General features: G+C 47.9%; 2 protein-coding genes across 4 annotated transcripts in view; both read right to left on the bottom strand.

Annotated features, from left to right (window-relative positions):
- LOC144121239 (cytochrome P450 4V2-like) overlaps positions 1–23,108 on the bottom strand; it is a 73,162-nt gene that overhangs the window by 28,790 nt on the left and 21,264 nt on the right. For all 3 annotated transcript variants that reach the window (XM_077654350.1, XM_077654348.1, XM_077654349.1), the window contains one exon: positions 3,458–3,576. In XM_077654350.1, coding sequence (XP_077510476.1) covers positions 3,458–3,576 — 119 coding nt within the window. The remainder of the gene's footprint in view (positions 1–3,457; positions 3,577–23,108) is intronic.
- On the bottom strand, positions 6,640–10,681 carry LOC144121238 (calcium-activated chloride channel regulator 1-like). Its single transcript, XM_077654347.1, has one exon. The coding sequence runs from the start codon at positions 10,596–10,598 to the stop codon at positions 7,452–7,454; it is 3,147 nt and encodes a 1,048-aa protein (XP_077510473.1). The 5' UTR covers positions 10,599–10,681; the 3' UTR covers positions 6,640–7,451.

Below are 23,108 nucleotides of genomic sequence, written 5' to 3'. Positions count from 1 at the left end.
ACCAAGGCAGGGGTGGACTCTTTTACCTGACCTCAGCGCTCAGAAGAGTGTTACATAGCCTCAAGAACTTCATTGATATCATGCTCAAGGAGCGAACGCCTCTTCAAAGGCCACACATGCTTGCTCTACAACTAGTGTGAATAAAATCGCGGGTTTGCCTGTCTTGACCTGTGAGAACAAGGATAGCGGCATATTATATGCAAGAATTTCATCACACCGTTGCTAACAAACCATGCGCTTGACATAACAGACAAGAACGCAGTTACGAAGATGTACAACAAGAAACCTCTTTCCCGAAAATTCTAGAAACTGCACTAAGAAACGATTTCCGCCGCCTTCATCGCACCGACGCATGCCATTTTTCCTTGTAAGTGCGCACGTGTCTGTGCCTTCAAGCGCAGTTTTTTTTTAATATTCACACGTTTCTCGCCATGTCTGATACTCCCCTTGTTCCAGTTGTCATTTCATCAACGCACGTGCTTGTCATTTGGAGAACTCCGGTCAGTGATCAAGCCTGCATGCTGTGTTACTCCCGACGTCACTGTGCGCGTGTGCATCACACAGGCAGCTAGTGAGCTGTGTTTCCAGCGAAAATAATAGAGAAGAAGGGCATGGGTTTATTTGAATTAAATTTGTCAACGTTATTCAAGGAGGTACCGTTCGGCGAAAGATCGTGGGGAAAATAACCAGAACAGCGCGGCTAGGCTTCCCTCTCCAAGATCTGCTTCACCCGATCAAAACATCTCTCGCAATGCTCCGCAGCAAGATTGTAACAGACGCACGCTTTGCAAAGTTCTAAGAACATTAGATATGAGGGATGTGCCCCCTGCGGGCCAGAGGCTCCCCAGGCAAGTTACCGCGACGTCTCAGCTTCCATCCATTGAGCGCCATATGCAGTCCTCCTGCCACGGGTCACCTGGCTACAGTTGAGAGCTCAGGTAATTCCGGACTTCCTGCTGTCCTTATGCTATATCATAGATTATTTTCTCTTTTTGTTTGTCCGAAGTAGTTGATTTCTTGCCATTGGCAATAGTACAATACAGCCATGCATCATGCAGTGTAAGTACTTAATTTGCGGCATTTCTAGCCACTTCAAGCACTTGTTGCAATATGGATGTTTCGAACATGTTCCTTTTGTTGTAAACCGTCCAAAAGTTACTGGTTATGCAGCAGACAAAAGGTCCTAACGGCATGATAGAACGGCGTGCACAGCGCGCTTTCAGATTTCGAAATCGAAACTGATCATCATCTTTCAGCATCATGTGGAAGTCAGCTCAGACTTCTTAAGCGTTTGTTGCACTCTGAGACATTCAAAAACATGTTTTTTGTCGTTAACGAACTAAAAGTTGTTACTCAAAGCCCCAAAAAAGGATGAAACAGCATTATCGGGCGCCGTGCGTCACAGTCTCCTAGCTCTTGAAACCGAAATTGAGGATCATCTTTCAGCGCCGCCTAGCGGCCAGGCTGAGCAATGTCGTGGCTATCTCTGGGCCCATTGAAATCGAGGAGACGCTTCAGGCATGTTCTTCAGGAGGCATTGCATACATTTACCTCACGTTAGTGCTATATCTAATGTCGAATTTGAGTACCGGGTTAGACGTCTTATCCGAAGAGCAGTTGACCATACATACTGCATGGTTCAATCTTTCCTTTAAACCGAAGAACCAGATCTGATTTTCCAAATTTGGTTCCAACCGAAAGAGGTCAGTATCCATGACATCCACAGCACCACTAGCTGGCTCTCGAGTACGAATTATACTCAAAGGCAAAAATTAACAATGCGAGCAAGCTATGGTGTGGTGAGACGACGGTACCTTTGGGTACCGTACGTTTATAGGGATTAGTCTTCTGCCTTATTCGCCTCTCAAGACTAAAAGGCTTCACATCCTCATCGTCTGCTAGCGAAGCGCTGTTTCCTCCCTGTCATCACCCGCTTAGGGCACTTACTCGTTTAAGATGGTTTCTGCGCTGCATGCAAGGCCAGTGATACGGTACCATGCATATGCTTCGCGAAAAAAAAAATGTTAATGCTCTGGCTACCGCGAGATGGTTGTGACTACCGCAAGGTGAAGTTTACCGCATGAGGCGGATTTTTAGTTATTTTATGTCGGACCGATTCAGTAACCAGTCAATGCACCGATTTTATCAAGACCCTTTTCCCAAGCATTTCACCCAAGAAAAGCCGGGTACCAGGCCGGGGGAAATCTTGTTCCCATTAGAATAGCGGTGGGTATCCGGCGGCACTGTGGGTCGAACCCAGCACCTCCCGAATGCGAGGCGAGTGCTCTACATAAGCATTTAAAGGAATTCCCATAGATGGCGGTGGTTGGTTGGTTTGTTTTTTTTTTTTGGGGGGGGGGGGAAGGAAATGGCGCAGTATCTGTTTCATATATCGTTGGACACCTGAACCGCGCCGTAAGGGAAGGGATAAAGGAGGGAGTGAAAGAAGAAAGGAAGAAGAGGTGCCGTAGTGGAGGGCTCCGGAATAATTTCGACCACCTGGGGATCTTTAACGTGCACTGACATCGCACAGCACACGGGCGCCTGAGCGTTTTTCCTCCATAAAAACGCAGCCGCCGCGGTCGGGTTCGAACCCGGGAACTCCGGATCAGTAGTCGAGCGCCCTAACCACTGAGCCACCGCGGCGGGTTAATGGCGGTGGCGCAAAGTTTATTTTAAGGAAAGTTGACCTGTTTTTGGCCCATAAGTAGCCTTAGGAATAACACGTGACTTCCGGCACTCTTTTTGCAATACATCTGGGATAAATGGGGCCTCTCCTCATATTTCGCTCCTCCATGGCTGCTGTCAACTCAGAGATCACGTGATGTGTCTCCCCCAGCCAATGATAACATGAGAACAGAGTTTTTATAAGAAGCTTCCACATGCGCTTGTGCAATGGTTACATTATTTACGTTCCCCTATTTTTTTTTTTACTATTGGCGACAATTATGGTTCCACCAGAGAAAGCGGTGACGGAGGTATAGTGGGTCAGTTGCCCTCGCTGGCACCTCGTACCTTTCGAGGGGCCCGTCACTGGCGTTTTTACTTTTGACCAACGAAGTTATAACAACAAATGCGATAGCACTTCCTTCTACAACCACACCTCTAAGTACGAGCATTCGTGCGCTAATTAATGGTACAAAAAGGAACAGATAAACTCGAAGTAATTTTTTACCACGGAAGAATACCACATTATATCGCTGAAAACATTAATTCACCAGTACAAAGTAACATTCATCGACAAAAAAACACAAACTGTGTCCTGAAATAAACACCGACGCCCGCCGAACTTTAAAAAAATTAAAACCGAAAACCCCAGGCCCCTTACTATATCCCACCTGTGCATATTACCGGTTTCGAGAGTCTCATCCAGGTAAAGAATACTTAGGTGGGTGCTCTTCGTATACTAGTAGGTCTAACTCCCAGCACTGATCAACGTGGCATGGCGATTACTCACTTCGATGCCTTCAGCCGAGTTGAGGACCACAAAAGGCCAGACGCCGATGTATATCTTGCAGAGTTCCAACTTCGTCGTCTCCATGATCCGCAAGTGTCCCAGCAGGAACTGCACGGCCACTGCGAACGCGATACCACGCAAAAGAGGCCCAAATGTCACTTGCACGTTACGGAAGTCATTCAGCGCGATCAAGTCAGAGAACTGCAAACCTGCACGTGAGCGCTGTTTTTCCAGGTGGTTCGTGCTTGGGCCAGTGAACGATGCGAGCTTTACACGAGCGTGCGGAACAGTTCAACCAAACCAATTTAGCATGGCTTTTTTTATTTTGCTGGTAAAACTGGCTTCGATACAATTTAAACATAAGAGTAACTTTTTAACAAAAACAAAGATACTATACGGGACGGTCATTGTTCTCGAGTCTTCAGTTCTCGTCTCCCACTCTCTTTATTTATTTGAATAATTATACTTTCATTAAGTCCAAACAATGTTTGGCGTTGGTCCAGCTGATTTATTCGTTTAGAAACCGCGTGCGGCTAAACAAAGAAAAATTATATCACATCAGGAATTTTCCCATGTTTCGTCACGGACGTGCTTCAATATGCATTTAAAAACATGGGACAGTTTTAATATGGGTGCAAAGAACCATTTACCCGTCACTGTAGGAGACACGTGAACAGAAGAAAGCGGCTTGGAGACAAGTATAACAACTTAAGTAGCTTAATAAAGCACATCTTGACATTAACCAAATTGAACGAGTATTTCAATAGCTCTGCTATCCACTCAAAATCATGTCCACAGACGAGTGACACTGAACCTCTTGAGATGACGGAAGGCAAGCGCTACCTCTGGGGGAAAGCAGCTGCTGAAAAGAGGAGAAGGCATATTCATATTCCCTATCTACCTCTCTACTGTCACAAATGTGAATACCGTGCCTGCACAATGCCTAAGACATGAAGGTCAAGTTTGCTACACAAGAGCTGCAGCGCTTAAATTGACGATAACGATAGCAGGCAGCCCGATAGCAGTCTGAGAGTATTCAAGATGTTCGTCTGAAGGGGTAGACATCTTAGCGGCTCCGAGGCTCCACTCCTATCACCACAGCCACTTGTAAAACAGCTGCGCGTTTGCACACCCGAACATGGAGTGCACATCATGGGTTTTAAAGTTTGCGCGCTAGCGTCACTAAATGTGGTTTAGCAGGAGAGAAGTTTGAGCACGACGGCATTCCATAGCTGTAGGTTGTGGCGAGAAGTGGAATCGCAAAGACCAAGTGGATGCGATCAGCACAGGGGCCAAATTATGACCGCTTAATTTCTGAAAAACCAATGTCGAAACCATTGCAAGTGCAGTGTCAGAAGTGCACGCATAAAGACAGCAAAACCGAAAAGAAAAATAGCCACGCTACACAAAATCAGCTATTGATTAGTTTGAAGAAAGCCAACAGTTTCTGTGACAGAATGATAAAAGGGCAGTTAACGCAATCCTCCTTCGATCTTGCCGTTTGTGCGGCTTCTGCAATTTTTCCCTTCGATCTTGCGGCTGAACATCTGTCAAAGAACGGTCCACATCCGCGCGCAGTACATATATCTAATCTGCAGTAGTACGTATCTAATTTCTACTTGTACGTACCTAATGCGCAGTACATATCTGACTAACGCGAATTTTAAAGCGAAAGCCTTTAATGGCTCATACTCGCGGTGACCGTCCGTCCGGTCACGTGACTTCGCGGTGTCCGTCCATTACGTCCTAGGTAACGTGACCTTGTCACGTGATCACAACCTGCCAACTGCACTGTGAGCACACTGCCCGCTGTGGAAGGTGGTGGGATCCGCTGCAAAGCAACAACTGCGCATGCGCAGCGTGACGTCACCGCTCAAATTCAAATCAGAGCAATAAATCGCAAATGGCTTTCGCCTTCCTGCAGTTAAGAGATATCTAAGTGCCTCCGACGAATTTTTTTCACATTACCTTGATATTCTCGAAGCCAGTCATTAAGCCAGCTGCCAAACTGGCACACACATTGTTTGCCGGAGTAGAGTGGATTTGTGCACATAGTGCCTTCTGCGCATTTCATGAACCTCATTTCGTGCTTTCTTTTTTTTTACATTTGCTACAGCACTAATTCTCGTCTGCTGAGGTACGGGCTTGGCCGACCAAAATTCTGCTTACCTTCCCCCTCAGTCCTGTCCATTATCTAACTCAGTGCACCAAACCTATGTTTGGTTTATAGGGGCTTAACGTCAGGCTATGAGAGACGCCGTAGTGAATGGCTCCGGAAATTTCGACCACCTGGGGTTCTTTAACGTGCACTGACATCGCACAGTACACGGGCCTCTAGAATTTCGCCTCCATCGAAATTCGACCGCCGCGGCCGGGATCGAACCAAACCTATGTATTTCCTTGGCTAGACATTAGCACCAAATATGTTAAGAGTTTACCATGAATTTATGCTAAGTAAGTAGAAGCGAAAATCTGCTAGCACTACGCACTTTTACATTTGACCATGTTTAAGTGAGCGCAACCGTCTCACAAAATATCTGCAAAGTTGTGAAGCAACATACACAGTATCTAAAATGGTAAGCCTACGGTCCTTCGCTGCGTCTCTGGCTGGGAAATTAGACGAAAGGTGTAGTACGTGACTCGCGGGAGCTGTTGTTACCTTAGTTTTTGAATCGCCCTCGTTAAATCCTGCTCTGCTTGTATGCGCCACAACTCCGGTTAGTTCCCGGTCATGCCAGATTTGATTGATACATCACCCTCTGCTTTCATAAACTGAGATAGCGCGACATTGTGCAACATTGCTGGTGAATGTGGCCATCGTCTTGGTCTCGTCTCAGCGCCACTTACGTAGTTGCTCTACTTTACAAAGCATTCGTAATGGTACAAAAAGCGTCCCATCAGAAATTCCACTTTAGTAGCGGACATAGTATTGGGCACGACGCGCAAATAACAAAGAAGCGTGCAAGGACTAGTGCTCATCTGTCATCATTTTTTGCCCGCACTGCAAAGGGCTGGAATGACTTGCCCAACACCGTTGTACTTCACTCCGACCCATCATCATTCAAACAATCCATCTAATTAACTATGTGCCCTGAATTCCACTCCCTCATGTAATACCTCTTTAATGGTGCTTTGAGATTGTAATAAATAAATAAATGAATAAATGTCAGTGTTTTCTACGTCCAGCAATACGGATATTATTTATTATCTCTTTATTCTATTATGCCAGCAAATGGTGGACTATACAGTCGTACCTATTCGATGCCGGCGAACACTACAATGACTCAAAATTTGGGACGTGAACATGCTGAAATCCCACATGGTTTCTACATTAAATCGCGATTCACAGTGCATATTCTAAAAACGTTTGAGTTGAATACTCAGAGTAAAAATACTGAGGTGGTAAAATGATTAAAACATGTCATCTGTTCCGTATATATACAGAAGGAGGAAAATTCACATTATTTTAAACGTCATCTAATTACAAAATCAAGATGCGATTCAATGTAGGACGTGCACTCACGAGCAGAGCCATCAAGTCGGGCATATAATATTGGAACCGCTCTCGACTAGTTTCTCCCGCAAGCACTAGTCTCTACGCCACGGATGAGCAGGAAGCACATAATTGCTTTGCAGCCCGCGAGTGAAACAAGTTCGCAAATCGCAAAGAACACCACGTGACCCTGCCTCAGCGAGAAAAAAAAAAACAGGATAAACGGTAGGCTACAGACAAGGGCGCGCAATAACGTACGTCATGCGAGAACAGAGACCGGTCCCCATTGTTCACTCTTATCGTACCGATAGCTCTCGCCGCTCCCAATACTCATACACGCCGCCCTTCAGTACGAGTCACACACACACACCATGTTCCTGGTACTCGTACGTCACGACGGCAGAGTTAGAACACAAGGTTTCGAAGTCAGGCCGCCGCTGCACAGAAACCCCTAAGCACTCACGATCGAGCACGGTGAACGAACGGCGAGCACCCTGGTAATCACACGAAAGTCTGCCTCCTCGGCTCCGTCGAGAATCCTGGCGGCAAAACGCGCGACTCTGTGTTGTACGGAGGGCTGCGGGTGGGCCTCAGTTCGGTCACGTAAGGCCTCACGGACGGCAGCCCGACGTCGTTGTGGTCGTTCCTGCCCTCCGGCGACGTCCACCCCTGATGCTCAGGGGGCACGTCCACCGAGGGCGTTTCGGAGGACACGTCCGCCTTGTCGGGAGCAGTCGGGGTCCGGCGGCCCTTCTTCGCCTTCTCGTCTTCGTACACGTCCATCAGGTAGTCGGCCGAGTAGGAGTTGACGGGATTGATGCCGTAGTACATCGACGTCGCGTACGGGTTCACCTTGTCGCCGGATTCGTCGGTGCCATCATCGTCCTTCTGCTTGGGCGGCGAGCCGTTCTGCACTATGGGAGCCGAGATGATGGGCCGAGCTCTGGTTGGCGGTGGCGGCGAGCTGTCCTTCGAGCCCTTGCTCTTTTCGCCTCGTCTCCTGAAGCAAACGTAGAGCAGGATGACGATGATGAGGATCAGCAAAAACAGCAACGGAAGGACGATGGCCATGGCCAACTGCAGGGACGTCAAGCCTCCCCTCGCATAGTTGCGATCGTTGTCCAGTTCCGAGTCAGTCCCGTTCCCGTCGGGATCGCCACCACCGCCTGGAGAAACCGTAGGCTCAGGCGTCGGGAACTTGACCTCGACGGCGTTGGACACGGGCCCATTGTTCGAATCGTCATTGGCCCGGATCGCGAGGTAGCAGCTGCCTCCGCTGTCACCGCAGTTTAGATTAAACGATGCTTTTTCTCTCTCTCCGAACGGTTTCGGCGAGTAAGCAAGACCGTCGATGCTGAATGGGTCGATCTTTTTTCCCGAAGTGTCGAACAGCAGCGCAAAGTCAACGGCGCGGTCGAAGTACCTGATGTCGTATTCCTTTGCTGTGCCCTGGTCGTAGTCGTTGCCCGGCGCGGTCCACTCGAGCGTGACCCTCCTCATCACTAGGTCAATTTCAGTCGCTTTCAAGTCGGTGACGCGGCTTGGGGGATATACGTCGCCTTCAGGTCTGTCGTGAATGCTGAAGAAGGACCCATACTGAAAATAACGCGAGAACGGATCCGTCGGCACCAATGCGGAATCTGGGAACTGGCTTCCGCAGCAGCGAGGTGGTGGTGATGGTGACCCACCGTCCATAGCTGCGCCATTAACGATGACGCTCTCGTTAGTACCTTCAGCAGTTACAGACAGCTTGTAGTGCCCCCTTTTCGAAAAGCCTGTGAAGTAGCGGCTATAAATTCCATCTCCAGCCGTGATGTCAGGGTCTCCAGCCCCGTTGTCCACAAGATTGAATTCCACCGGTGTTCCTTCCGGATCGATGACAGTGGCAGTGACACGAACGTAACGAATCGGTTTCGATCCTTTACGAACTTCGGCGTAGACGAGGAACGGTTTGGAAGGATCCACGCTCGTAAAACTGGTGCTAAGCCAAGCTCTAAGAGAAATCAGGGGACCAGTTATGGATGTCGGTCCGAGCCAAACTTCAAGCTTTGCAGAATCAAGTGGACCATACGACGGTTTAACGCGTAAAGTCCACTGACCGGGAGATGCGTTCTCTATCTTGAACTGCTGCACATTAAACGATTGCGGTGTCAATTCCTTGCTGCGCGCATCGTAAATTTTCCCGGTTGGAGAGGAAAGTGAAACGTAGTTTATGTAATCCGACCCTGTATCTTCATTCTTGTACACCATGTCCATCCTAAGCGTCACTCCGGCTTGCGAATCAACATAAAAAACCTCACTGACTTCCTGACCACGGTTGACAGGCTCAATTATTCTCTGTTTTATCATCATCGGGGCCTTGATCTCGGCGTAGGACGTTTTGCTGAATACCAAATCAGCCATGGCGTTCGCTTGGTGCGTGAAAAACAGCGCTTCGTTTTCGGATGCCTCCGCTAAAAACACGTTTCCGTCGTTATCGAGACAAAGCTGTTCAACGCTGTTTGCGGCGTCACTTCGAGAAAGCAGCAAAGCGTGTATCCTGACCTGCGCCTTCGCCAGTTTGGCCGCTGCCGCACTGACGTCTTTCTGACTAATCGCTTCGTGGGTTACTAAGAGAATTGTGCCTTGCGATCCTGACCCTCCGTCTGCTTGAGAGTCCAGCAGTTGAAGAGCTTTGGCAACGGCCCGTTCAAGACTCGAGGGGTCACTCTGCGATCTAGGATAGCTCTTCGCGAACTGTTCTCGATCGCTCTTTGTCCTCATTGAGATGAGCTCATTGTCTGCGTAAAACATGTCCGTGCTGTAGGCCACCAACGCCATCATCGCGTCTTCAGGAACAAGTGCCTGCGCGAGCTTTTTCAGTGCCTTCAGCGTCGGCGCGTATGGCGTGGACGTTGCTGGTTCCTTCGATTCGACGTTCCAGACGACGACAATACGCAATGGTGCCTCTTGAACGACGTTTAACTTGACTCGCTTGTATGAATATTCCTGGCCGATAACGTCGCTGAAGTCGTTTGACGAGAAAATAACGTCCCAGGCGCTCTTCCCATCGCACAAAACACGTTGTTTGGAAATGGCCACCTCCGGGGAATATAAGGGATCGTTCGGTACGGGTTCTTCGCTGAACACGCCGTACCTGAGCCGGTACCATTCTTCAGCCATAGCTGTGCCGTCGACCTTAGCGGCGTAGGAAAACGGCAGCACAGTTCGGAGACCAGGGACACCGCAAGGGCCATATTGTAGGGTGTACGGATGCTCGCCGAACACAGAGCCTTCGTCTGGCACGATCACAAAATGCGCCGAGCCGAAACTGGGCCTCGAGCTCACCGTGACTTCGAGGTCGGTGCCGCTGCTTTTGTCGAAGAGGGCGGACGCGTTGAGCGTACTAGGAACTAGTAGGGTGACTTCATCGAAGAAGGCGCGGCCGTTCAGGTACTGGTACACTTTCCTCGATGCCGACTCGACGAGTTCAGCGACTGTGCGAGCAAAACCGTCGGGCAGCCTCTCCGGCGGTACCTGCGGTGACAGGGCTACCGTGATGCCCGTGTAAGCGTTGCGACGAAGCACAATGTCACATCTAACCACCAGTGAATTCCACGTTGTACACGCGGCGACCAGGATGATCGGTAGACAGAAGCGGCAAAACATTTTCGGGGCACCAATGCTGCGCCTATGGCAGCGACGCCGTTACTGCGAAGCGATGGCCATATTGGAAGAGAGGCCAGAGTGCGTGCACACCCGCAAGCAGGAGGCTGATAAGGTTGCTTAGCAATCGTGGGTCGCCGTCGCAGCTTGGCGATAAGCAGCCGCACCGGAATGCCGGCTGGGAGATAAGTCAGGACAGTAGAGCGAGGGGATACGCGAAGCCATCGTGGGGCTCTCAGCGACACAATGCACTGCGCTCGCATTGTGTCGATGAGTGCTCTGGTGGTAGTACTTGCCTTTTTCTTGGTGCGATAAAACTTACCCACACAAGAGCGGACGGCAAGACGTGAATTCGTCGTCGTTTATTAAGCATGTGGGAGCTGCATGCAAGTAAATGCTCGTAGTATCAGCAAAACATGTTTGTATACGTACTGATAGCCGCGCTCAAGGGTCACTGCATATTAGTCTGCGCTTTCTCTGGGCCAGCTTTATTCCTCCAGCGATATTCTTGACGGCAGTTTTTTGTGTTTTAATGAAGAAAATCTCCCGATAAGCTGTAGGCACGCGAAGCTTCTCCTGAAGACCTGTGATTCACGAGAGAGCTGATGTGTACTCATCCGCAATTCAGTCGACGCCTTGCTTTAACCTCAGGAAAAAGCACAGATATCAGAACAAACGTCCGTAACGTGCCGGGATGCTATCGCCAATGATATCAGCACAAGTGACAAGCCCACAAGGACGACGCCGCCTACTTCCCCCAGTATCAGGGTGAATCAGGCAAAGCATGCACGCTTTCTCATGACCGGAAGAGACAGGAAGGCCACAATAGGAAGCGTCACTTCCTCGTGCTCCAAGCAATCTGCGTGGAGGCTGCTTCTTGTGCTCCTACGTGCAAGGAGACATTCATACTGCCTAACTTATTTGGTTTCGATAAGCAACAAAATCATGGCAACAATTCAAATATTTCAGTCAGTGAAGTTTAAATCTGTGACACTGCAACTGCAATTACCCACAGCAAAAAAGAACTAGTCCTAACGATCTCCCAGACTCAATCGTAACTACTGCCATAGAGGCTCCGTGACCCCTATCCTTCCTTTCTATCGCCTCCCCCCCCCCCCCCCCTTCTTTTCCTCTCCCTGTCCTTTTATTCCCGCTAGTCACAGCTCAGGTGCTTCAGGTTTCGATGGCAGACGCCGCGGCTAGCAACATCTTTTTCTTCCATTGTCATTTTATTAATAAATAGCCACTAACAACAACAACTGCTGCCATAGCAGGGAGCGGTTTAGCGCACGCGTGGAGACGCCTGTTGACAGTTGTTGCTATGAATACCAGGTGGCGCAGTATGCCTTTTCAACTCAACCAGGGTCATCGTTTATTTTTGCAGTCCCCTTTTGTTTACTCTCTGTGTTATCGTCTCTTGTTATCGTTGCAGATAGAACAAAAACTCTCCGGTCGCCACAAAGGGAAGATCATCGTGTTACGTTCTCCTACATGCGCAGCATCTTTCTGCGCTCTACGTGCTACAGAGGAGGCAGAAATCGGCTCCCGCCCGAACCTTGCGGAAGAGAGCATGTGACACGTGTGCTGCCGTGTGATGCGTTCTTGTAGGTATGGCGGCGAGCGCTCCTCAGCTCCGCGATTTCGGTCTAGCGCGCTCACATTTTCAAAAACATTAAAGCAGGTCTGGATGACAATAACGGCGAGCTATAAATCTATAAAACCAATGACCTGACTAGCCGTAATAGGTAAAAAGATAATTATAAATTTCTGGGTAATCGTCTTGTTAGTTGACACGTCCTAGTCGCTTTGCTTTCTAAAGGCGGGTGACAATACCATGCCGAATAGAAAAAAGACGAACACTCTTTAAACTCTGAAAACCTACTTTCAAAAATTGCCAACAGGTGTGTGTTTGTGTGTGTGTGTGTGTGTGTGTGTGTGTGTGTGTGTGTGTGTGTGTGTGTGTGTGTGTGTGTGTGTGTGTGTGTGTGTGTGTGTGTGCGGGCGCGCGCGTGCGTGCGTGCGTGCGTGCGTGTGTGTGTGTGTGTGTGTGTGTGTGTGTGTGTGTGTGTGTGTGTGTGTGTGTGTGTGTGTGTGTGTGTGTGTGTGTGTGTGTGTGTGTGTGTGTGTGTGTGTGTGTGTGTGTGTGTGTGTGTGTGTGTGTGTGTGTGTGTGTGTGTGTGTGTGTGTGTGTGTGTGTGTGTGTGTGTGTGTGTGTGTGTGTGTGTGTGTGTGTGTGTGTGTGTGTGTGTGTGTGTGTGTGTGTGTGTGTGTAACACCGTGAATATATAGGCTCGAGACATCCACAGGTCATGAAGATTTCTGCGGGCGCCCTCTTCAGGTACGCTCATACTCTTGGTACGAAGTGCGAGATAGGACTGCACGAAATGAAAGGAGGGTTCTGTCCATCACTAAAGAGCCCACGAAGTGCTGCAGCGATACGGGGTTAAAGCAAACTAACGCTAACGCAGAGCCAACACGTGGCCACAGATCGCTATCAATTTGCTTTGTGACTCGCCGGCTCTCGCGACTTCTTCCTTTTCGTATCCTAGTAGCGCCAATTGTTCGGCTGCACGTTTGTCGTCGTCACTATACTGCTTAGAGGTCGAAAACAACGTGTTTTAAGGACAAAAACAAATTTCATTGAAACGCATCGCCGGAATCCTTCACAATGTGTGAGCAGGAGCGGCGGCTTAATGGTTATGCTGCTCCGCTGCTGACCCGAAAGACGCATGTTTGACCCCGCCCGCGGCGGTAGCAATTTCGATGGAGGCGAAATACTAGAGGCCCGTGTACTGTGCGATGTCAGTGCACGTTAAAGAACCCCAGATGGTAGAAATTATTCCGGAGCCCTTCACTACGGCGTCCCTCATAGCCTGAGTCGCTTTGCGACGTTAAACCCGGTAGAACCAAACCAAGCCTCACCACGTTTCTTTCCACAAAGCGTTCGCAAAACACTGAACAGAGACTGGAGCAACGACGCCACTACATTGAGTCGGATGGCGCACTGCTACTCTTCCGTATCTTGCTTGACCCCGATCACGGTGAAAATATGAATGCTTTTTTATCAACTTACTGCCGCCTACACCGATGTGCGCTGCTAAAGATACATGCGTGTGTGCACCATCACGACGCGCATGCCGTCACAGGCAAACGGTTTGCAATGGTGGACATTGCATAACCGGAACAGTGTTGCCAACCATAGCGAATTTCATGGGACCACCCCTACTTGACATAAGTAGTCCTTACTTCCGACAAACCGCGGTCGGGACAGGCGCTTGTGCCGTATTAAGGTCTGCTGAGAATTTCGCTCACTCAGATCGCATTGCATGCGCGAGCAACGCGAACAACAGGCTGCCATTTCGCGATGATAGTTAACTCTGACTGCAAGGGCCTTAATCATTTTAGCACGCGAGCCATGAAAACCCAGTGCGTGTGTGTCAACCACCGAAGACATTGGCCATATGATGCAATATCGCCTTAAGCATCTTAAATAAGAACAATGTTTCAGCGGCCTTTCTTTGCTTTGTTATGCATACAATGTCCAAAAAAATACTCAAAATTGTTTGGGCCCACAGCCGGAGGGCGATATTGTTGAGTCTAATACAGGCTATGGTACAAGGGCAAGGAGACATGAAACAGCAACGCTTCACAAAAATACATTAGATTATTCGTACCATATACGCTTGTATTTCGTTTCTGCTAATTTTATATATCTACCTGAATTGTCAGCACCCATCCACATTTCGTCTTTTTTTTTAATTTCCAGTTCCAAACAGCCCAGCAGCCATTTTTCGAGAGATGCGTATCACAGCTTATTTGAACCATTCAATACGCGCATTGTCTTTTCACATTTGAAACTAAGTAAATGCTCCGCCATGCCCCCCTACCCTACTCAACCATCTTCACGGTCAAGGGATAAACGTCAGTACCATTATCAACAACATGCTGAAAGCTTTCTTTGCCGCGAATGATTGACCAGGTATTATATTGTATCAGACATATTTTATACTCACTTTCTACTCGTATAAAGATGAGCGCTTAATCCGAACTGGCACAGTATCCCGCGCGAACAGAAAGCTCGAAGCTCGTCATGTGGAAACTTCCACTTTTTCTTCGAGCCCTCTTCTTTATGTTGTTCTTTTTTGTTTTGCGGAATAAATAATAACGCATTTATGCAATGCATCGATTGATAGCCATAAAAGACTATAGTTTCCGGTACAATACGAGATAAATTTAAAAAATTTAATATCCACAGCATATCAAACCATGTCAATCGACCAGTCATCTGCACATGCAAATAAATGAACAATAATAATAACACGCGAACAAACATTTCGTCGTTCATTGTACGCAATTTGATTAATAAATAAAGCAGATTACAATTTCTTCAAATTTTCTTGCAGTTTTAAAAAAATTGAGTGGGATGTTTTTTACACTGCTTTTCTGTATTGGAACTCCCAGTTCCTAGACAGGCTTCAAGAAGGAAAAATAAGCTGCAAACCCATCAAGGACCTTAAGGGCAGCGAGCGCACGCATTGCGTTCGTCCAAACTTCAACCTGTGTGTACGGAGTGATAGGTTAAATAGTTCACGTAAGTACCAGTCCCTGGGCTAACCAAGCGTTTTCAGCCCTGAAAACGGAAATCACTGCGAGTAGTCCGATTGTTCTACGACTGCACTAAAGAAATAAAACATCAGCGAGTCGAGTTGAAGACCAGTAGAAGAGCGCGAGAGCGCAATTAAATACAGCAGGGATCAGAGAGCATTCTTCGCCAAACAAACAAACAAAAAAAGATTATTTATTGAGCAAACACATTGCCTGCTACTCCGGCGGGTATAGTAAGAATCGTCCCCGGGAAAAACGTCCCCGGAAAAAAGGTCCCCGCAAAAAAGGTCCCCGGAGGAAGCACCGTCTAGGAAAAAATGTCCCCAAGTGAAGAAAAAGCCTTGCCAGAGCTGGCGCACACGCGAGGCTTGTCTCCAGGTGCAGTGCATAGGCGCTGAGTTACCACCCCCTAAATATTGCATCGGCGTCATGTGGTAGCTCGATGATAGTGTAGAGGACACGCGCAGTCCTTGTGCCTACAAACGCGATGTCCAGCAAGAAACGGTCGGTCATGATGTCAAGTGCCTTCGTTATGATCTGATGATAGATATATATCTTTTTTAAAAACTTAAAAGGAGGACGCCGACCAAAAGAAAAACAAAAAACAACAAAATGACGTTTAGGCTCCCGTACGGGAGCCTTGTTCACAATGAGAAGGATTAGGAAGTGCATCATGATTAAATACGTTTGAAAAGAGGGCGCAGGGAGCGGGCTTCCAAAGGTGCACGAACCTGGTATGCCGATGCGGCCCATCGTAGACTACAGTCGTTCTCCTCTTCACAGTTTATCCAGCTACCTTCACCGGATCCTCAGGCCACTTGTCGGTCTCGGCTCAACACACGTACGCAACTCGACTGACTTCATCAAGAAGCCTTAAGCGACGTATCACCGGACGATGACGAGCACATGGTTTCGTTTGACGTCAAGTCGCTTTTCACATGCGTTCCCGTTGACCTCGCCGTACAAGTGTGTTCTGCTGCCCTTGAAGCTGACAATTGTTTACCACAAAGGACCCCCATTGACATTCCAGATCTCCGCAGGCTCATACAGTTCTGTCTGGACAACACTTATTTCGTCTTCCAAGGCTCTTTTTACCGACAACTTAAGGGCACACCAATGGGCACCTCTATCTCAGTGACTGTCGCGAATCTGACTATGGAATTTGCTGAGCGCCGTGCCCTTGAAACATCCCCATCACCGCCAAGAATTTTCCTTAGATATGTAGATGACTGCTTCTGCCTCATTCTGAAAGATGATTTGCTGGCCTTTTCATCCCATTTAAATTCCATTGAAGAAGCGATTGATTTCACCGTCGAAGGAGAAATGAATGGCGCGTTGCCCTTCCTGGACGTATTGGTAAAACTAAACAGTGGAAAGCTATCATTCAGCGTTTACAGGAAACCCACCCACACCGGAAGATACCTTAACTTCAAATCTGTGCACCCGGCTAATCAAAAGAAATCTGTTGCCACAACCTTGTTCAAACGCGCTGAACGCATATGCAGTTTTTCCTGAAGATCGGGCAGTCGACTTTGGTACTGTACGGCAAGAACTCGCGCGCATCGAGTACCCAGCTGCTTTTGTGGCATCCGTTTAAAAGCAGTTATCTTGCCCGACACGGGAAACTCCCAGGTTGTCCCCTCTGAAACGTGCCGCTGTTCCCGACACACCCGGAATAAGCGAAGCCTTGGCGCGCATTCTGCGCACATTCCAAGTTCACGTTGCCCATGTCCCCACAAGGAAACTACGGCATGCGCTGGTTAACGTCAAAGACGTTCTCCCCAAAGAAAAATACCCTGGCGTTGTTTACAGCGTCCCGTGTTCAGATTGTGACAGCGTCTACATCGGCGAGGCTGATGATTTTAAAAGACGCCTAAAAGAACATTGTAATGATGTTAAAAGCAAAAAAGTGAACTCTAATGCTATCGCCGAACACTCCGTATCAACTGGCCACAATATTGACTGGGGTAGGGCACACGTGCTGGCAACTGAAAAGAATCTGTACCGTCGCCTTCACCTCGAATCATTATTCATTCAAACGACTAATCGCACCCTCAATCGCAACACTGGAAATCTAACTCCTGTATACGCACGCTCCCTGCGCCCTCTTTTCAAACGTATTTAATCCTGATGCACTTCCTAATCCTTCTCATTGTGAACAAGGCTCCCGTACGGGAGCCGAAACGTCATTTTGTTGTTTTTTTTGTTTTTTCTTTTGGTCGGCGTCCTCCTTTAAATTTTTATTATGATTGTCCCCGACCAGACGAGTTTTCGTCCAACTCTCGACTTCATATATCTTTTTTACACTTGCATTCTCCAGTCCACGATATTTGCTTGTATCGAGATGTCCATCTCATCATGTGTTTTGTTGCAAACCTTCCAAGCGTTGAGCGATAAGCGATTTCCACACCGGCGTTGCTCTGAACATGCCGTTGCGTTTACGGGTCAGTGACTCGTTCCACCGGCGAACAACTTGTATCCGCCTCATACATGCCGTACATGCATGCGAGTCGCATGAATGTACACATGCAAGGTGTCCAAATGCTCAAATTGCGGTTGCTTACGATACGTTTGATGTCACCTGTTTGGGGACATTTTTTCCTTCTTCGCAAATCAGGACGTTTTTTTCCGGGGATGTATGTTCCGGAGACGTTTTTTCCAGGGACGTATCTTCCGGGGACGTTTTCTCTGGGGACATTTTTTTCCGGCTCCCCACTCCGGCAGTACTGTTCGTTTGAGAAAATCAGCCTTAATAAGTGCGGCCTTCATGCTCTTAACTGCAAGTCACAGATGTCAATCTAAGGCGCCTTCTTTCACTGTGATGGAACGCAGCGTTCGCACCAGTTCATTACAGGTCATAGCCCGTACGAGGAAAAACCGGCTCGCATCTAATGCTGTCGCTATTAATAGAGCTGACATTTTCAGAAGCGCTAAAACACCGAGGACGCAGAGGGAACAGACAGGGACGAGCGCTCGTCCCTGTCTGTTCCCTCTGCGTCCTCGGTGTTTTAGCGCTTCTGAAAATGTCAAATCTGCACCAACTAGCCCAATCCGCTACCCTTCTATTAATAGAGCATGCCACATTGCCTGTGGTGTCTGGTGGGCATCGGGAATGTGAGTCTCTGCGAGGTGAGGGAAGCCCCGAAGGCCACGCTACTCATGCACGGGTACAGGTGAGAGAGATGACTATTTAATGAAAAAGAAGCAGAGATGTCAGCCAGCGAGTTTAGCCTTCTACGTTGTGTTGGGATGGGGAGAGGGATGGAGGTGGGGGGGGGGGGGGGGGGGAGAAATGCGGAAGGAGAAGAAGGCACAAAAAAAACATAATAAAAGAAGAATAGGTAAATGATAATAATATTCTGTTGTCCTGAAGTTTGGGTACAGACACTTCAAGCAGTGGCACAAACAGATTGATTTTTTTTAAGGTCAATGCGCTGAAGATATGTGCACAAAACGTATAGCGCGCGGAGCTTCTGCGAAGGGAAGGTGAAGCGACCTAGTCGCTAGGTCGCTTCACCTAGGAGACATTTAATTGCCTGCGGCATCGGGACACGTGCCTCCAGTTTAGGCTGGTAGCCAGTCCGCTCTGGCTGCCGAATGCCAGAAATTTGCAGAGCACTGGCCTCTGTTTTCTTGGCGCCAAGTCATTCGGTTTATATTCAAGACCCGAAGCTCGCGATCAGTCACACTGTGTGCAGACGTCATTACGAGGCCACGCGCGGTGAATAATAATAATAATTGGTTTTTTGGGGGAAAGGAAATGGTGCAGTATCTGTCTCATATATCGTTGGACACCTGAACCGCGCCGTAAGGGAAGCGATAAAGGACGGAGTGAAAGAAGAAAGGAAGAAGAGGTGCCGTAGTGGAGGGCTCCGGAATAATTTCGACCACCTGGGGATCTTTAACGTGCACTGACATCGCACAGCACACGGGCGCCTTAGCATTTTGCCCCCATAAAAATGCAGCAGCCGCGGTCGGGTTCGAACCCGGGAGCTCCGGATCAGTAGTCGAGCGCCCTAACCACTGAGCCACCGCGGCGGGGCACGCGCGGTGGTCCCAAATCGAGACTAACACTTTTCCCCATCTTGCGATTAAACACACATTTCAACGCGACAGCGTTAAGGGCCCCGTGTCGCAGAAAAGCCGGTGTCGTCGGCGTTGGCTTTGAACGAAATATCCCAGAAGCATTCATAAATAAAACCGAGTAAGAAATTGATAATAATAATAATTGTTTTTTTTGGGGGGGGGGGGAGGAAATGGCGCAGTATTTAGCTGTCTCATATATCGTTGGACACCTGAACCGCGCCGTAAGGGAAGGGATGAAAGAGGGAGTGAAAGAAGAAAGAGAAATAGGTGCCGTAGTGGAAGGCTCCGGCATAATTTCGACCACCTGGGGGGAAAATCGAACCAGGGCCTCCCGAACCCGACCGCGGCGGCTGCGTTTTTATGGAGGAAAAACGCTAAGGCGCCCGTGTGCTGTGCGATGTCAGTGCACGTTAAAGATCCCCAGGTGGTCGAAATTATTCCGGAGCCCTCCACTACGGCACCTCTCTCTTCCTTTCTTCTTTCACTCCCTCCTTTACCCTTTCCTTACGGCGCGGTTCAGGTGTCCAACGATATATGAGACAGATACTGCGCCATTTCATTTCCCCCCAGAAACCAATTATTATTATTATTATTATTATTATTACTCCGGAGTGCGAGACGAGCACGCTAACCACTACGCCACGCCAGCTCGATGTTTTGGAAGGAACAGAGGCGCGTCTAGTGAGTATACGGTGATGTCTTAGAAGGGTGCTCTTCCGTCACTTATGGCGCGATTTGGGTGTCCACCGAGGTGTGAGAGAGAGGCGTGATTTCCGTTTCTTAAAATCAATTTTATTTTCATTTTCCTTTCCTTGCAGCGCGGTTCGGGTGTCCGCCGGGTTCAGTTTCCTTTCCTTAAATTGTCCAACGGGAAAGGCGGCGCGCCGAACAGACGATGGCTAGGGAGCCTATGTGTCGCGCGCCTCCGTCTTTCCCGCGACATGTAGGCTCTCTAACGATGGTGTACCGTGGATTCCTTGGCAATTAACGCTGCAACACGCTGTCGCGTCCTGCTCTTAAAGACGAAGCTTAAGCGTCCTCCAATTTTTTACCCCACACGCAACCCTGCTAATTGATTTTTTTTTTTGTGGCGCACAGTCAACTGTCTATAATTGCACCTGGGAATTCCCCAATCCTTCCTCAGTACCCCTCATACCCCACCCCTACCCGTCGCAGCGGGGAGCCGTCCTGTCTAACATGGAGGACCAGTGCGACCTGATCGCCCGGACCACACAAATAGCTCCGGCAAATGGGGCACTCTGGGGGTCTCCCTCCAACCGCTGCTCGTAATAAAAGTTCTTTCTCTCTCTCTCTCTCTCTTTCTCTGTCGCTCTATACCCCTAGGAAATTCACAACTGGGATGTTTTCTGGCGTCAAAGCTTGTCGGCGGCAAAACGCCAGTTGAAACAATTCATCACGAACGCTTGGCGTCGAGATATCACGTGGTGCAGTGAGGAGGCCAACAGTGACAACTACGAGCAATGACGTTACACCTGACTACAGTCACGTGATGTCAGGGCGTCACAACATATAGCGCCACGACTGCGCGAATATGCGGCACACCGTGGAGCTGCCAAGCAACTTTTCCCCCTCTTGACGAAGGCTGTACAGCAGCTTCCCTGCCCCTTGGAATTCTATAGCCACTCAGTGCCGCGAAGGTATGCTGCCGAAGCACAGCACATGTAAAGGATTTTTTTTTTCCTGTGCAAGAGAACTATAAAGTGCAAGTGTAGTCCTGTCTGGCACATCATCCCAGCGCAGTCAATGCTGTCGTAATACGAAGACAGTCAAACGCCCTACAATAAAGTGTCACGTGCGCCTCATACATTATCTGCACAACTCCAGCCACCAACGCTTCCAGCTATATGTTACTCTGGTGTTCCCATCGGGCTGCCCAAACGTGCTTTCTCTATTTCAAATGGCTGCAGACTCTCTGTTACCAATTACGCGCAATAGAAAAGAAAGAAAACCGACTTCGAAATGAATATACAGCTATCCGTCTCCGCGTATAGTGCTGTCCTGTTTTTGTACCCCTATATATATGTGTGTTTGATTAGAGCGCAAAACCATGTGCACATTTAGTTCGAATAAAGGTGACAAAAAATATCAAAAACGCTCACGGTTTTGATCTCCATCATGACCAGGAATTCGGAACAGCGTCCAGTCCAGTGCCGATAAGCCTATAGCGGCCTGTAGCGGCGCTTCAGTGGCAGGCACTCAGTCATCCTGTTTATTGCGACATGTTAGCTAGCGCGAATAAAACAGCGGACAGAGACAGAGAAACAGTCGGGACACACGCTACACATCAACTGAAGTTTAATACACATCCAAGAAAAGAATCTCTATTCGCCAAACCGCGTCTGCGCATGCTCAAGAGACTCAACTTCGTAAAGATTTCCTTTCATACCGGAATAGCAAGCAACCACAAAAATCACAGCAAGGTGACGGCCGTGTTTTTTATGTATGACAACTCTTTTTCCAGTGATGGCAAAAGGCTCACATAAGGCTCTTCTACACCCTGATTCTGCAATGCGTGCATGACTGCTGAGGTTTCCATTGAGCTAAACGCTTTCTCGTAATCAGTAAAGAATATATATATATATATATATATATATATATATATATATATATATATATATATATATATATATATATATATATATATATATATATATATATATATATATATATATATATATATAGTGGTTGGTTATATTCTGCGCATTTCTCTATCACCAGATCGACAGTGTGAATTTGATCTATTGTGGAATATCCTTTACGAAATCCTGCCTGATCCTTACGTTGTTTGAAGTCTAAGGTTGCCCTGACTCTATTAGCGATTACCTTAGTAAATACCTTGTAGGCAACAGACAATAAGCTGATCGGTCTGTAATTTTTCAAGTCCTTGACGTCTCCTTTCTTATGAATTAAGATATTGTTTACGTAGCAAGGGTGGCTGTTATACAGTGTTTCACCTACGACTTTACGTATTTTTTAAATACGCTTTTGAGTTATAAGAGTGATTTTTTCGGCATAGCATTGTCAGCGGTGTAGTACATCAGAATACAGCTAAGATGTGCTAACTAGCGGGCTGGTTAGCTAATATTCAATAGTTAACATATAACTATTACTGTTAGGCTCCTTAATTATTAGAGGCGTGCAGCCCACTGTAAGTAATACCCATATCAGTTTTTAGAATTTCGAAGACGCGGATACCTTCGGCGCTGTTTCCCAACGAACTTTTTGGCCATTTCGACGAGTTACGTGCAGTGGAAAGGTTGCTTTGCCTGCAAGCTTCTCTAGAGAGCATGTATCTTGGCGCGATGTAGCCAAATTTTTTTGGGCCACAGCGGCGTGGATAACCGCGTTTTCGAGATGCTAAAAACTGATATGGATATTACTTGTACTGGACTGCACACCTCTCAATAATTAAGGAGCCTAACAGTAATAGTTAAAAAGTTACCTATACAATAAATGTTAACCAGCCTGTTAGTTAGCACGTTCTACCTGTATTCTGATGTAGTACACCACTGGCAGTGCTATGCCGAAAAAAGCCCTCCTCTAACTCTAAAAGCCGATCTTTAAAAACTGTGTGAAGTCTTAAGTAAAACACCCTGCGAATAAAAAAAAGGCGACACGAACGTAATAGGAAATTGCAGGCACATATCGATACCGCCATTTTTTTTTAAAGGATTAGAATGAATAATACGTCACCGCCACCGTGGATTTTTTATTAAGGCACCTAATAATAGCTGGTTCCCAGTACGGATTAACGAAAAACAAATGAGCCGAGCATGCTTTATTTCCTCAAAAATAATACAT

This window comes from Amblyomma americanum, chromosome 2 (assembly GCF_052857255.1).
Source record: "Amblyomma americanum isolate KBUSLIRL-KWMA chromosome 2, ASM5285725v1, whole genome shotgun sequence".
Classification (NCBI taxonomy): Eukaryota; Metazoa; Arthropoda; class Arachnida; order Ixodida; family Ixodidae; genus Amblyomma; species Amblyomma americanum.
This window is presented reverse-complemented; position numbering and strand designations above follow the sequence as displayed.